Source organism: Dendrobates tinctorius, unplaced genomic scaffold (genome assembly GCF_039654945.1).
Source record: "Dendrobates tinctorius isolate UK_male_01 unplaced genomic scaffold, ASM3965494v1 ptg000049l, whole genome shotgun sequence".
Taxonomy (NCBI): Eukaryota; Metazoa; Chordata; class Amphibia; order Anura; family Dendrobatidae; genus Dendrobates; species Dendrobates tinctorius.
Genome location: NW_027361717.1, coordinates 25,257,828 through 25,273,989, shown reverse-complemented (window position 1 = coordinate 25,273,989; position 16,162 = coordinate 25,257,828). Strand labels below are relative to the sequence as shown.

The window sequence follows — 16,162 nt, the reverse complement described above, 5'->3', positions numbered from 1 at the left end:
TCCTCTGTGTCACCTTGTAAGGTGGTATAGTATGCGGGAAGGGGAACCTGAGTTTCATCAGGGTCAGATTCTGGCTCAGTAGACTACGAGGGCAATGTAGTGCTGTGGGTCAATGTACCAGCAGAATCATCTAGCAGTGGCTGTGCATCAGTGCACTCCATGTCAGATTCATCTTGGACTGGGAAATTCAGGATTTGACTGGATAAGCCAGGCATGGTATGTGAAAAGAGCTCCATGGAGTAATCTGAAGTGTGGGCTGCCGCATCCTTCACTTTTGGTGGGGGTGAAGGACACAAGGAAAGGTGTTTTACCTGACCAGAATCCTGCACTGACGACTCAGTGCTTGCAGGTTTTGAAAGTTCAGAAGGAGGCAATAGAGCTGGTGGCTGTTTCGGCAATGTAAGCCAAAACCTGTTCCTGATGCTCCGGCTTTAAAAGCGGTTTTCCTACTCCCAGAAAAGGGAACCTTACAGGCCTTCTTGTGCCAGACGATTATGCAGGCTCAACTGTTATGATTGGGTCACCGAGGAGGAGAGCAAGACCAGGCTAAGCCACAGAAAACCAGAGAGGTTGATAACTATGGGGATTGCAGACCCCTGATCCTATCCACCCAACTAGCAGTAGCCGTGGAGCGTGCCTACGATGACCCTAGACGCCTCGGCACAGCTGGAGAGCTAAATAAGCCTAAAGCAAGAAAGGGGAAATCTAAACTGCCCCAGAGCAGACCGCAAAGCAATAGATAGCCCCCAAACATATATTGTTGGTGACAGAAGATGAAAACACAAATACAGGTAGAAAAATAGACTGAGCAAATGATGGGCCCATACTGACTAGACAGGACAGGAAAGGAAAGACACTGTCTGCAATCACGCAAAAAACCCTGCAAAAATGTCCAACACGTCTGATAGAAAAATACTGAAGTCACACGACTTCGCCCACTATATCAGCACTCTGGAATATTCTGAAAGCAGAGCAAAGAGAGGCCAATCTAATAAGGGACAAAAACAAACTGGCACAAGCAGTAACATATGGATGGTGATTCAGCACAGCCCCAGCCGGAGCTGGCTGACCCACACAAAACTGAAATAGACAAAACCAGATCAAATGTGAGCAATAGCAAAAGAACACTTAGCTGAGCATGCAGGGACTGAGCTGGAAACTAAGACCTCAGGAGGCAGGAAAAAATCACCAGCAGGGATAGAGGGAGTTGGCTGTCTTAAATCCAGTCTGAAACCCCAGATCTCCAATTGTCCTCCTCATTATCAGATGGCAAGCCTCTGTTAATCAGATCAGCTCCATTACCTCCAGTAACCACCAGAGGGAGCCCAGAAAGAGAACTCGCAACTCCTCTGTCAATATGACCAGCTCCACTACCTTCAGTAGTAACCAGAGGTAGGCCAGAAAGCGAATTCACAACACTCAACACCTCCTGCCTTAGCTGCTATTGTGTTTTTGGCACAACCAGCAGATGCACCACCACCACCACCATCAGTACCAGCTGCCCCCCCGCCCACGTTCACGGCTTCTTCCACCATACTTCCTCATATTTGTGAAAATGTAACAAAAATACCAGCAGATATATGGTACTGTATGAGGAGCGTACAGCTGTATAAGGTGTAGGTAAAAATTTAAAAATCTCTGTTTATTTCCTTAGTCACAGATGCTCTCCCAGTATGTATTTGACCGTTATCCAACCAGCAGATATACGGTACTGTATCAGAAGCGGACAGCTCTATACGGTGTATGTATGGAAAAATGAAAATCTCCATCTATTTTTAATGGATTCACACCCAGATAGCATGTATTTGTCCATGATACCAGCCGGTACATAGTAGTGTGTGGGGAGCGTACAGCTCTATACGGTGTATGTATGGAAAATTTTAAATCTCCGTCTATTTTTTTTATGGAGTCACACACACGCTGTCTCTGTATAGATTTAAGACAAATGCCAGATATACGATACTGTTTGAGAAGCGGACAGCTCTATACGATGTATGTATGGAAAATTTTAAATCTCTGTTTTTTGACGGAGTCAACAGCAGATATACAATTCTGTTAGACAAGCAGACAGCTCTATACGGTGTATGAAAAAATGGAAATGTCCATCTATGTATTTACGCACTCACACACACGCGCTGTCTCTGTATAGATTGGCCGGAATCCAAACAGCAGATATACAATACTGTTTGACAAGTGGGCAACTGTATGTGGTGTATGTATGGAAAATTTTAAATCTCCGTCTATTTTTTTACAGAGTCACACACAGATAGCATGTATTTGTCCATGATACCAGCCGGTACATGGTAGTGTGTGAGGCGCGTACAGCTCTATACGGTGTATGTATGGAAATTTTTAAATCTCCGTCTATTTTTTATGGAAGATACTAGAGATGGTTAGCACTCGACTAAAGAGTTGAGAATACGGTGCTAGTAAGAAGGAGCCAGTGGCCCCATAAACATGAGTTCAATATAGAGTCACTGCACACGTGGATGAAGCGACAGCTGATGTTTCGGCCTAACAATGGCCTTTATCACATAGTCGCCCTTTAAAGTAGAGTTTCAGTAGTCACCAGGTAATTATAAACACTGCTTCACTGCGGAGGCACGGCGGTGCCTGCATCCCCCACTGCGCCACCAATACTCCCAGGAGCTCTGATCTTCCGTAAGCAAGACCTTTGACCACATTGGATAATCCGCATCTTTTTGAAATATTGCCTAGCAGTGATCATAATTACCCGGTGACTACTGAAACTCTACTAGGGCAACTATGTGATAAAGGCCATTGTTTGGCCGAAACGTCAGCTGTCGCTTCATCACCGTCAAAATAAAAAGTTTACTTTGAGCATATTCCACGTGTGCAGTGACTCTATATTGAACTCATATTTTTTTAAGGAGTCAAACACACACGCTGTCTCTGGATAGATTTGACCGTGTTCAAACAGCAGATATACGATACTGTTTGAGAAGCGGACAGCTCTATACAGTGTATGTATGGAAAATTTAAAATCTCCGTCTATTTTTTTACGGAGTCACACACAGATAGCATGTATATGTCCGTGATACCAGCCGGTACACGGTAGTGTGTGAGGAGCGTACACCTCTATATGGTGTGGGAAAAAATGAACGCTCTGCAACTGCAGAAAATCAGAATAAAAGTTTTTTTGCTTTTAAAAAAGCAGTCTGCACAGCAGTGTGCACACAGCAATGCAGCTATCAGGTAGCCTTATAAGGCAGCCTAATAACCACCAGCACTGCTGCACACACATAAATCCTCCCCTGTCAATGCACACTAACTGTACAGTTGAAATCGTTATCAGAAGAAGCACAGTTTTTTTTCTTTGTTGCCTAACGCTCTCCCTATTGAGAATTACCAGCAGCAACCTCTCCCTATGCCAAGATCGGCAGAAGTAAAATGGCGGTCATGGTTTTTATAGCCACTGTGACGCCACACAAAGCAAGCCAATCACACGAATGCCCTTCTCTAAGATGGTGTTGGCCGCTGCCAATGTCATAGCGTTGCCCACAGTGTGCATACTTGATGATTGGATGAGAAAAGGCGCTGGAGCATCATGGGAAACGCGACTTTGGCGCACGGGTCGTCGACCTCATGGCCAACCTCACGATATGGTCAGGTTTTGATCGGCGAAACCCGACTTTAGCGAAAGTCGGCCACTTATCAATTTTACCGACCCGTTTCGCTCAACAATATTCCCTACATCTGCAGTATCTATTGGATATGCCATAGGTATGTGATTAGAGGGATATATATGGAGTAAGATATATGGAACCAGCAAGGGAGGTCCTACACTGTTTTCATTTTTTACTCACTATGATAGAAACTGTAAATTCATCAGGTCTCATACATGGTTGTTCAGACCTTTTAATATTTACACATAAGAGCAAGTAATGTACCTGATTCAAAATATGTACCTGATATTGGAAAGCAGTCGTTGTCTCTGATCAAATGTTTGTGAAAGGGTTTGCCAAAATAATCATCCATAATATCTCTATCCAGCATCCGGTCAAACTCAACCAAGCATTGTGTGCGATCACTGAAGAGGAGGTTCTGGCCGTAACTGGTAGAAAACATCTGAAATATGTCCTTCAGGGATCCTGTCCGTCCATAGAGAGACTAAAGGAAAGCACAAATATTGGGATTAGAAATCCAACTTTTGCACATATATCTGTAGAAGGACTCAGTCACATGAGCATATAACACGTCCGAGCGCTATGCCATGTTTTACCGCATAGCACAAGGACCAGTGTTATTCTGTGGGGCAGCACGCTGCGGGTGCATACTATATTCGGATCACCCTCTCCCATTCAAGTCTATGGGTGTGTGTAAAACATGTTATCTGAGTGCAGTCTAATTGCCACAGACCCAGGGAATGGAGAAAATGGAGAAATTAATTTCTCCATCTTCATCGCACCTTTGCTACGATTCTCTAATGCGAAAGAATCTGATCACACCAAAGTGACACTTGGATCCAACTCTGACAGAGTTTTATCCGAGTGTCATTAACAATCTGCCCGATTCTCTTGCACGAGAGAATATATGCTTGTGTGACACCGGCCTAAATCTGTATATTGCATCTCAACTAGTCATAGACAGGACATGTAGACATGGGCAACACGGTGGCTCAGTGGATAGCAGTGCAGCCTTGCAGCGCTGGGGTCCTGGGTTCAAATCCCACCAAGGACAACATCTGCCAGGAGTTTGCATGTTCTCCCTGTGTTTGCATGGGTTTCCTATGGGATCTCCATATTCCAAAGACATACTGATAGGGAATCTAGTTTGTGAGCCCCATCAGGGACAGTGCCAATAATGTCTGTAAAGCGCTGTGGAATGTCTGTAAAGCGCTGTGGAATAAGATAGCGCTATAAAAGCATTGCATAATAAATATATAATGATAGGCCATGACATTAAAAACCACCTGTCTAACCTTGTGTAGATCCCCATTGTTCCACCCAAACAGTGGGCTCCATAAGACCAACGAAGGTATCTTGTGGTTTATGGCTCCAAGACCGCTTTTGCTGGTTTAAACTTTCACCTTCCTTGTTCCATTTTTTCTGAGGTTTGTCCAAAAGTGTGAATTGCGGACAAAAACGTAAGAAATGAGAGTGCAGCAGCCATAAGCGGCCGCTGTTTGTCTGCAGGGCTCACGTGGCATTACAATGTCACTCTATCTCCGGTGCCGACATCACTGTAACGGTCCTCGGATGGGAGGTGAGTATATGTTGTTTTTATTTCCTACGGGGACAATCTTTATTTAAAAAGCAGATGTCCAAGTAGTAGACAACCACTTTAATCAGACAACACAGCCACCTGTTAATATGCACATACCACTGTGATTTCACCTTGTAAAACCACTTATAAAGAGGTATGACTATAGATGGTACAGTCACATCCAGGCTCAGTTGCCTAAGTAGACCAAAGGCTACTAGGCCACAAAAGCAGAGGTAGTATTAGGCCTTGTTATATCGTTTCTGACCTATAACTACACAAACTATTGTGCAGCATAACAACAGGCCACAGCCTGTAACACTGCTATGTCACATGATATATAGATAGAAATATTTGAGCTTTGTGTTTATACAGAAAAAGTATAATAACACTACAGTGGCCCCAATTAATCAAGATTCGCAATGTTCACGTTGGTCTTGTTGAGGGGGCATGTTGGAGTCAGACGATCCTGAGTCATTCAAAGAAGCATGATAGTTAATGAATCAAGAGAGTCTGACAAGTGCCGTGCGCCTCTTTGTGCCTCACCAAAAATCTTACTCTAGTTATGGACTGTAGTAAGATTCCTGGTGTAAGTAACACAACAACTTGTCATTTTGGAGGAGTCAAGTTAAATTGGTCATAAAACTCCAGTAATCGCTAAATTTTTCCCCAACTCAACACAAATTTTGTGATCTTTCAACGCGATTTTGACTTAATGGCTTTGCTGAATCGGGGCCAATGTGTCTTATTTTGTTTGTGAGAGAAAACATTGCCATGTAGTGACACAAAATGCTAATTTTCACCACGATGAAATCCATTTCTGCATTTATTGGCTCGGCAGCCATGTAAGTCACTTACTTGCTGATTTTGTGTAATTCTTACAACATCTTTGACACTCTCCGGTCTGGTGACGGTAACTTGATTTGCGATGCCTGAAAGTTTACATGTTTTGTAGTTGCTGACAGGAGCACGAGATCCATCAGGACATAACAACTCAAAATCTGCGGATTTTAAATCCTTCGCCCAAAGTGCCGGATTTTTACCTGAAGGACAAATAACATCATTTGTACACACTATCCCGTAATAATCAGAGCCACCCGCATTAGTCAGACTCAGAATGAGGGATATATTTGTTGAAGAAAACACAAACCCATTGAGCGCTCCATGGAGACACAGATATGGGGACATATGACAATAAAGAGATCAGGGAAATTTGGATATGTCTCCATTGTATCTGAAGTGATCCTTTACCTATGAAATAATGAATTCACAAATTAACCTGGTAATGACCGTTGTTTTCTGTCTCCCACCATATACAGTATTTCTGCTTGCTGTCAGTGAATTGAATATTCATTAACCTCATTTATTAAAGGGAATCTGTCATTAAATTTTTGCCTATCAGCTGTGGCCACCAGCATCAGGGGCTTATCTACAGCATTCTGTAATGCTGTAGATAAGCCCCGATGTTACCTGAAAGAGAAGAAAAAAGAGTTAGATTATACTCACCCAGGGGCGTTCCGGGTCCGGTTCGGGTCCGAAGGGAGTCGTGGTCCGGTCCGGCGCCTCCCATATTGCAGCGATGACGTCCTCTTCATTCCTGGCCGTTGCGGCTCAGACGCAGGCGCACTGCTCTGCCCTGTTGAGGGCAGAGCAGATTAATGCAGTGCGCAGGCGCCAGAAGAGGTCCTGCGCCTGTGCACTGATAGGCAAAAAAAATTGATGACAGATTCCCTTTAAGATAGGGGTTTTCATTCTAAATGTAAAGAATGATATTTCATTCATTCTCAGCTATCAGAAATCTAAAAACACTTTAATAACGCAAATCAATAAAATTAAATCTCACTGGTAAAGATATTATATGGAGACCCATAATTATGGACAATTTTGAAGTGTGGGGTGAGAGGGGGTCTTCCAGCAATCTGATGTGGTGTATAAGGGCAGCTCTACTGACCTCATTGCTTAACATGACTGTGAGGAGCGCTGTCAGATACTTGTTCTCTTACCGTCAGTGTTTTCAAATACAGCCGTGTGCGGCACAAACGCCACATCTCCCTTCTCCACTAGACACCTAAAATCAAAGGGAAAAGTTTAACTGACTGGAAGTAAAATAGATGTAAGTTACATGGTGGACAGTGAACAATAAATCCCTGCTTCACTTGTGGTTTGTACATGGTAACAGATAATGGAGGAATGACCTATTTCAGGAAGGCTGGAAGTGCTTTTCGTCAGTGGTTACTCACAGATGCTTCCGCCTCATCATATTCACCTTCTGGAACACCAAACATTCCATATTTACATTTTTTAAATATTTTTAAATTTTCAATTTTCTGAGTGAATTTGTAAACTCAAAGAGAAAAGTTCACACTCAGTAGGTGAAGTAGAAGTGATGAAGCCTTACTTATAAAGGTTAAGGTTCATATATGAAAATTTGTTCCTTGATTGTGACAATGTTATTGACGTATCAATTTGTGAAACCTTTACCAAAATTGTCAGTAGGAAAAATTAAATAAACAATAAAAATGTAATATAAACTTATATACATATACTGTATTTACTTATTAAATTCTAAGTGTAACAGGAAGGTCTATGATCTGGCAAGCCAATTCTGTACAAATGGTAGTAGGTGTATGTGTGGAAGAAGCCCTAGAAATTAACAAGGAACTAGTGTTTTATAGGAATATATAAGTATTTTATCCCTAGTACTTAATTCCACTTCTATGGGTTCAAACTTAGCACCGATGTTATGCAAACAGCTACATAAGCCTTTGTTGAAGATGCGTTCATGTACACATATTACTTACTTAAATCACTTGCCACTTGCTAGCATCGCTATATTGACATCTTTTGCATATGGAATGGCTCCATTGATTCTTTAATCAAATAAATAAGGCAGCACTCTGTAGCGCTATAGCATGCAAACATTAAAGATGAAAATTGAACTGCATTACTGCACTAGAAATATGAAAAATTGAGAAAGCTTAGCGCATAAATTGGCCAATTCATGTGTACCTGGAAGCCACGTTAAGGCGATTTTCATTCTCCGGGACCTAATACTGCCATGCCATGAAAAGGGAAAGATGTTTTTTCTAGACAGGATAAAAAGAATCCAACATTCTAATGTGTTTCTGGCTGTAGCCCTTAGTTGTAGAATATTCTACGACTAAGGGCTATGTCCAGAAACACGTTAGAATGTTGGATTCGTTTTAACCTGTCTGGACAACATCTTTCACTTTTAATGGAATGAAATAAAAAAGCCGGATTACTTACCGGTAATGCTCTTTTAATGAGTCCACGACAGCACCCACCGGAGAGAGGGATCCGCCCATAGGAACAGGAAACCTACAGAGATAAAAGAGGGCGGTCCGCCTCTCCTCCTCAGTTGGATTTCAGAGTACCTGGAGGACGGCCAATTATTAGGCCATTATATTATTCCATATGATCATTCTATCTTTACAAGTAAGAAGGTGTATATACATTATGTTAACTTCTAGGGAGGGTTAGTGAACGGGTGCTGTCGTGGACTCATTAAAAGAGCATTACCGGTAAGTAATCCGGCTTTTTACCCTTCGCCACGACAGCACCCACCGGAGAGACTTTCAGAGACCTTCACCTGGGAGGGACCACCGTGCCGAGGACCGCTCTACCAAAGGCTAGGTCAGATGAGCATGATAAATCAAGCCTATAGTGGTTATAAAAGGTAGAGGGTGTAGACCAAGTAGCAGCCTTACATATAGACTCGATTGCGACGTCTCCCCTTTCTGCCCAAGAGGAAGCCATAGCTCTGGCGGAATGCGCTCTGATACCCTCCGGAGGTTCTTCATTGCTCTCAGAGTATGCCAGACTGATCGCGTCTCTGATCCACCGAGACAAGGTACCCCTTGTGACCTCATATCCCTTCTTTTGGCCCTGGAAGGAAATAAATAGAGCCCTATTCTTCCTCCAGCTGCTAGACCTTTCAATGTATTGTAATACTGCTCTTCTAACGTCTAGTGTATGGAACTTTTCTTCCTCTGGAGTAGAAGGGTTACTAAAAAATGAAGGGAGGTGGATCTCTTGTGACCTATGAAACTTCCCTGCTACTTTTGGTAAGTATGAGGGGTCCGGTTTTAATATTAGCTGATCCTGGAATGTCAACAGAAAAGGGGGTTCTATTGAAAGAGCTTATATGTCGCTAACTCTTCTGGCTGAGTTTAGTGCAACTAGTAGTACTGTTTTGAGAGATAGGTGTTTTAGGGATATTGAATCTAATGGTTCAAAAGGAGGACGTGTTAGGGCCTCCAGTACAAGATTCAAGTCCCAAGGAGGAACTCTGGGTATGTGCACCAGTTCGCTTCGCTCACAGGCCGAGATAAATCTGGCTATCCATCTATTGCCTGCCACGTTATAACTATAGAGGGCCCCTAGAGCCGACACGTGGACCTTTAGTGTGTTAACCGATAGTGCTAAATCTTTCCCTTTCTGTAGAAATTCTAGGATTGGTGTTATCGGAATTTCTCTAGAATCGGGGGCTGTGTGAAACTCTAGGAATTTCCTCCATACCCTGGTGTAAGTTTTTGTCGTAGCCAATTTTCGACTCTGCAGAAGAGTATTGACTAATCCTTCCGAGAATCCCCTTGCTCTCAACATTTCCCTTTCAAGTTCCAGGCCGTCAAGTGGAGATTGTCCACTTGAGGATGGAAGAATGGCCCCTGCGAGAGGAGCTTCGGGGTTGAAGGAAGCACCCAAGGGTCTGTCACTGACATTGCCTGCAGGCATGAAAACCATGGCCTCCTGGGCCAGAATGGCACTATTAAAACTATTCGCGCTTTCTCTGCCCTGATCTTCATGATCACCTGCGGTAGTAGTATGATTGGGGGAAATGCATATGCCAGTTTGAACTGCCATGGGGCTTGAAGGGCATCCAGAATTTCCGGATTGTCTACCACGTTTAAAGAGGCGAACCTTCGCACCTGCCTGTTTACCCTGGTGGCGAAGAGATCTATTTGGGGAAGACCCCATAGTGACACGATGCGTGAGAATATCTGCTGGTTCAGGCACCACTCTCCTTGTCGTAGTGTATGGCGATTGAGATAATCTGCTTCCAAATTGTCTCTTCCCCTTATATGGAGGGCTGAGAGAGACAAAAAATGTTTTTCGGCTAAGGACAAGATCTTTCTTGCGGAAGACATTAAGGCGACTGATCGAGTCCCGCCTTGTCTGTTCAGATATGCGACCACCGTAGTGTTGTCTGACAGGATCCTCACGTTTTCCCCTTGTAACTGCGGAAATAAATAATATAATGCATGACTAACCGCCTTTAGCTCTTTCAAGTTTGAGGAATCCTGATGCTCACTTTTATCCCACAAGCCTTGGCCGAAGTTGTCTCCCATATGGGCTCCCCATCCTGTGGGGCTGGCGTCGGTAGTAATTGTACGGGAAGGTGTTATCACCCATGGTACGCCTCCCGATAGATTATCTTCCTCTAGCCACCATGTAAGGGAGATTAGGACCGTTTGGGATAAAGTAATTTTGTTTGTCAAATTCCCTCGGTCATGGTTTCCCTCTATGAGAATTTGATGTTGTAGTTCCCTCGTGTGGAACTGGGCCCACTGAACTGCTGGGATGCAGGAAGTGAGGGACCCCAGGAGAGACATTGCATCTCTTAAAAATATATACGGCCTGTCTATTGCTAACTTGACCTTACTTTTAATTGTCTCAATTTTTACCTGTGGCAATAGGCATTTTTGTTTTATGGAGTCTAGCTGAAGACCCAGGAAGGACTGGACGGATTGTGGCTCGATTCTGGACTTCTTGAAATTTATTATCAAACCTAAAGCCTGCAGAGATAAGATTGCGTCAGCAACCCGTCTATTACATTGTTGAGTTGAGTTTCCTATTATTAAAAAGTCATCCAGATAGGGTATTATCAATGTGTCCTTCTGGCGTAAGAAGGCCATCACTTCCAGCATCACCTTTGTGAAAACTCGTGGTGCGATGGAAAGGCCGAATGGCATGGCTGTAATCTGGAGATGCTGTACGGTGCCATCGAGGGAGACTGCCACTCTGAGGTATTTCTGAAATCTGCAATGGATTGGGAGATGATAATAAGGATCTTTCAGATCCAAGCCTGCCATCATACAATTGGGGAAGAGAAGCTTAATCGTAGATCTGATGGATTCCATTTTAAATTTGTGATTTATTATATATGAGTTTAGTTTTTTCAGGTTGATTATAGTCCTGAATGAGCCATCTGGCTTAGGTACCAAAAAGAGAGGGGAGTACAAACCCCCTTCCTTCCTGTCCCTCAGGCACATGGATCAATACTTTTTTATTCAGAAGACTCATAATCTCAGTCTCTAGGGCCCGCTGTTGGATTGGCGAGCTGAGAGATGTTATGATAACTGAGCTATGGGGTACGTGGTGGAACTCTATTTTTAACCCCTCCCTAATAATGCCCAGAACCCAGGGACTGGCTGTGATTTTCTCCCATTCTTGCAGAAAAAATTTTAATCTTCCCCCTACTGGAGGAATTGGCTCCTTAGTTTTGTCTCTGCGGAAGGAGGATCCTCTAAACATGGCACCTTTGCCCTTTTCCTCCTTTGTGGCCCAGCGATTTTGATTTTCTGCTGGTCTTCCTCTGCCAAATGGTCATCTCCTAAATGCCCTCCTATAAAACGGGAGAGAGGGGTTAGGGAATCCTTTTTTCCTTTCCTTTGCCTTGGTAAGGATTTCATCTAAAGTTTTCCCAAACAGAACTCACCCTCACAAGGTATGGAACAAAGCTTTGCCTTGGATTGGGTGTCACCTCTCCAGCTTTTAAGCCATAGGCTACGCCTGGCGTTATTAAGCAGGCCTGCTGTTCTGGCTGCCATACGTAAAGAATCCGCAGAAGCTTCTGCTATGTACGCAGCCGCACCACGGATCAGTGGTATAGTGGCTCGTAGCTTGTCTCTGGAGATCTTTTGCTCTATTTGTTGGTCTAGCTGATCAATCCAGACCATCATAGAACGAGCTGAGCAAGTACTAGCTATTGCCGGTTTAAACGTGCCCGTAGCTGCCTCCCATGCCCTTTTTAGCGAGGCATCAGCTTTTTGGTCGAGTGGATCTTTTACAACCCCTGCGTCCTCCACTGGCAAGGCCGTTTGTTTTGAGGCGGAAGCGACCGCTGCGTCCACTTTCGGCACTTTAGACCATGTTGCTAACTCCTCGTCGCTGAAGGGGTACCTTCTTTTTGAGGCGGAGGGGAGATATCCTCTCTGGTCCTGCTTCTCCCATTCTTTCTTAACCAGAGCTTTAATAGCTGGTATAACAGGAAAAACTCTCCTTTTCCTATCTGTTAGGCCAGCAAACATAATTTCCTGTGTTGTTTGCGGCTCCTTTGTTTCTGTGCAGCCCATGGTATTCCTCACGGATTTAACCAAATTGTCCATGTTTTCTAAAGGAAAGCACGAATGCCCCTCCATATCTGAGGAAGATGATGATATAAATGCATCAGAACTATCGAAGGCTATTGCTTCGTCCTCAGAGTCTACGCTGACCGTAGTTGGTTTGCTAATCTCCGTACTTATAGGTGTACTACTAGCCTTGGTTAGGGCCTGTAATTCTTCCCTTATTATGGCCCTTATGTCCACGGCTGATGTTGATGCTTGTTTTGCTGTTTCATTAATACATTTTTTGCACAGCCTTTTCGTGTAAGAGTCCGGTAGGGGACGTGTACAGAGGGCACATTCTCTATTTTTTGTTTTTTCCCTTCTCTTAGCCTAAGTCAGAGATGTAGCGTAGGAGAGAGAGAGAAAGAAAGAGAGAGACATTTATCAGCTTTGTAGGCAGAGAGTCGTCCACTCACCCAGAGAAGCTGTAGGTACCGGCTCAGGAGGCTGAGAAGGAGGCTTGTTAGCGTGGCTTCTGTGGCTTCTATCCGAGGAACCTCGGTGAGAGCGATCCTTGGCTGCCGCTGTATCATCTGCCTGGGGATGCGTGTCCTGTCTTGGTGAAGACATGTTTGCACGCAGTAATCATATCCCCAAAGCCTTATATATGCTCTTCCATATGCAGGTACCCTCCCCCCCCAGGTGCGCCTGCTTATCCTAGGTGCCGCTAATTTGTCTGCGTCCGGCCTGGATACAGCCGCCGGACGCTTTATCAATTAAAACTGTTTCCCTTTTTTTTTTTTCCTCACAGGAGGGGGCGGGGAGCGCCTCTTCATGTCACTGCAGCCGCGTGTGCACTCTGTGCTGAGGAACCTCCGGTAACCCGGAAGTTCCTCCTTACCATTTCCTGCCTGCGCTGCATGTGCGTCTCTTCCTGGACACTGAAGCTCTCCTGAACGCTGGAGGATACCGCTCCCCCTCCGGTTCGCGCTCCCACACAGACCGGGATGGATCATCCCCGAATCCCGGTGGTGTGTAAATCTGCAGGGGAACCCCGGTTGGCCTCACCCGATACCAGCGTTTTCTGCCCGCGCTGCTGCGGCCCCAGGCAAGTAGGGAGCCGATTCACAGCACTCCCCCGTCGCTGCTTCCGGACCGGAACCCCTGCCATTCCCGCAGAGACTGCACAGGTGGTTCCTTGGCCCAGGTAAGAGTCTGTAGGAGAATCCTGCGGTTCCGATAGGAACAGGAAACCAACTGAGGAGGAGAGGCGGACCGCCCTCTTTTATCTCTGTAGGTTTCCTGTTCCTATGGGCGGATCCCTCTCTCCGGTGGGTGCTGTCGTGGCGAAGGGTAAAATCTAATTTTATTCACATTCAGCCTATGGATCATTTTCCCCTTTTTTTCCCGAAATTTTTCCGATGGACTTGGATCCTGGCTGCACTTTTGAGAAGCAACGATCAATTCATTACACGGTGAGGCTTATTTCCTATCATGTACTTTTTTCTTTTAAAAAGTCCTTACCTCGCTCCCAATTCTACAGGGTACACAAGATACTTACTGACCCCTCACTGCTGAACACAAGACTTGCAGACCTGGCAGAGAAATTCGACGAGAGAGGCTACCAAAGAAACTACTGGAGCGTAACTTGAACACACCACACAACAACCACGTGACAACACCAACAGAATCCCCCTTGCACACACCCATCATTCGATCGTTCCAACACATTATCATTATCACTGGCCACTCCTTGGCAGGGCCTACTGACAGAATCACGAATTTCAGGGTTCTCCCATAATATGTCTCCAGAGACAATGGAACATCACCTAGTCAGAGCGAACATTGATAGTCTCTTAAGCACCAACCCTGCCAACAATTCCTAGGCAGCACAAGATCCGGCCCTTTTTTTTAGCATTGTATAATGTGACCACATTCCACATACCCGGCGAAAGGATGCTTCACTTGTGATAGCAATTTTGTATTTTACTTGATCAAATGCCCTTGTGGAATTTTGGACATTGAGGAATCTACTCAACACATAGGGACCGCATTCCAAGCCAAAAATCAAGAATATGTTGCAGTAAAACTTCGCTCCACCTACTGGCAAACTTTAAAAAAGCACTCCCATCAAAATTTTGTTTGCACAAATCTTGAGACACTGCAAAAGTCTATGGCAGGGAGGAGGAGCGGAGCAGCTGAGTCAGAAGTTGGAGAGGGAATAAGTTATGCAGGGACAAGAGCCTTCCTGTTTCTACATAGAGTAAACAGACTAATTAGCTGGGTAAAAAGGCAATAAATAAATTCAGCCCCTAGATGGAGCATGTGTACTGCAAACAAACTCAATAATGAAAAGTTAATGCTGAAGGCATAGAATCAGAATGTTGGAGTTGGAAGGGACGCGTGTCCAACCCCCTGCTTATTGCAGGATTCACTAAACCATCTCAGACAGATGTCTGTCCAGCCTCTGTTTGAAGACTTCCATTGAAGGAGAACTCTCACCATCTGTTGTGGCAGCCTGCTCCACTCATTGATCACCCTCACTGTCATGTGGCGCCCCTGAGACTCAGTCGCCACAGAGGTACTGCACCTCCTCCTGAGGTGTGGTGCCCCACCATCCAGGTAAGGTGGAGACACCTGACCACACTCCAACACCTGCACCCCACACCACAAAGTAGTGTAGCAAAGCACCTTCGGCGGCTCCCTGCTTGGAGTATAGCAAAGCACCCATTAGTGGCTCCTTTCTTGGAACACGAAACGTGCTGGGAGGTGGGTGGAGTTAGTTTACATTACAAAGGGGGGGAAGAGTTGAGCAGAGTAGTCAGTAGTTGTTGGAGAGAGAAGAAAATCCCCAGAGAGAGGGATAGATGGATGGAAGTGCTGCAGCAGATCCCAGTGACCTGGGTCTGCTGGCACAGGGAAGGGAGAGAGAGCAACATAGACTGAAAGCCTGACTCTCCATAGACAGGAAGATCAGTACGGAACGTGAGGAGTAAAAGAGAAAAAAGGACGTGGGTTAGAAGAGAACCCTTCCTAGAAGTTCTAAGCGCAAGGCCGGGGCCCGGTCCCCGAGGTTGTATGGATACTAATGGTCCTGCAGCAGACACCGGAGGAATAGAAGTAGTGACCACTTTATTCCCAAACAAGACTTGGGGGCACAACAGCAACTGGATAGTGAGCCGGGACTTAGTAGCAAGGAGTCCCCGAAGCAGGCTACAGCTGTCTGCCGTACAAGCATTAATACACACTATAATAGTGTCAAAAAAACAACAACGTGCTATGTAATGATTAATACCTGTAAGCCTATATGCACTGTGTGGAGTGTCCCAAAACGCGCCTCGACGCGCGTTTCGGAAAATAGATCTCCTTCATCAGGGGGATCTATTTTCCGAAACGCGCGTTGGGGCGCGTTCTAGGACACTCCACACAGCGCATATAGGCTTACATACAGGTATTAATCATTACATAGCACGTTATTTGTTGTTTTTTGACACTATTATAGTGTGTATTAATGCTTGCACAGTTGCACTACAGCACTTTGAGCACATGTTTTTACACATAGGTATGGTTAATCAATTATGTACACATTA

At 44.8% G+C, this 16,162-nt stretch overlaps 1 protein-coding gene across 1 annotated transcript in view; it reads right to left on the bottom strand.

Moving 5' to 3' along the window:
• The window catches only part of LOC141091152 (saxiphilin-like), a 149,583-nt gene that overhangs the window by 14,512 nt on the left and 118,909 nt on the right, over window positions 1-16,162 (bottom strand). The window contains exons 17-19 of the mRNA XM_073576550.1: window positions 7,227-7,291; window positions 6,082-6,266; window positions 3,930-4,131 (exon numbers count right to left, since the gene is read on the bottom strand). Of these exons, the coding sequence (XP_073432651.1) occupies window positions 3,930-4,131; window positions 6,082-6,266; window positions 7,227-7,291 (452 nt within the window). The remainder of the gene's footprint in view (window positions 1-3,929; window positions 4,132-6,081; window positions 6,267-7,226; window positions 7,292-16,162) is intronic.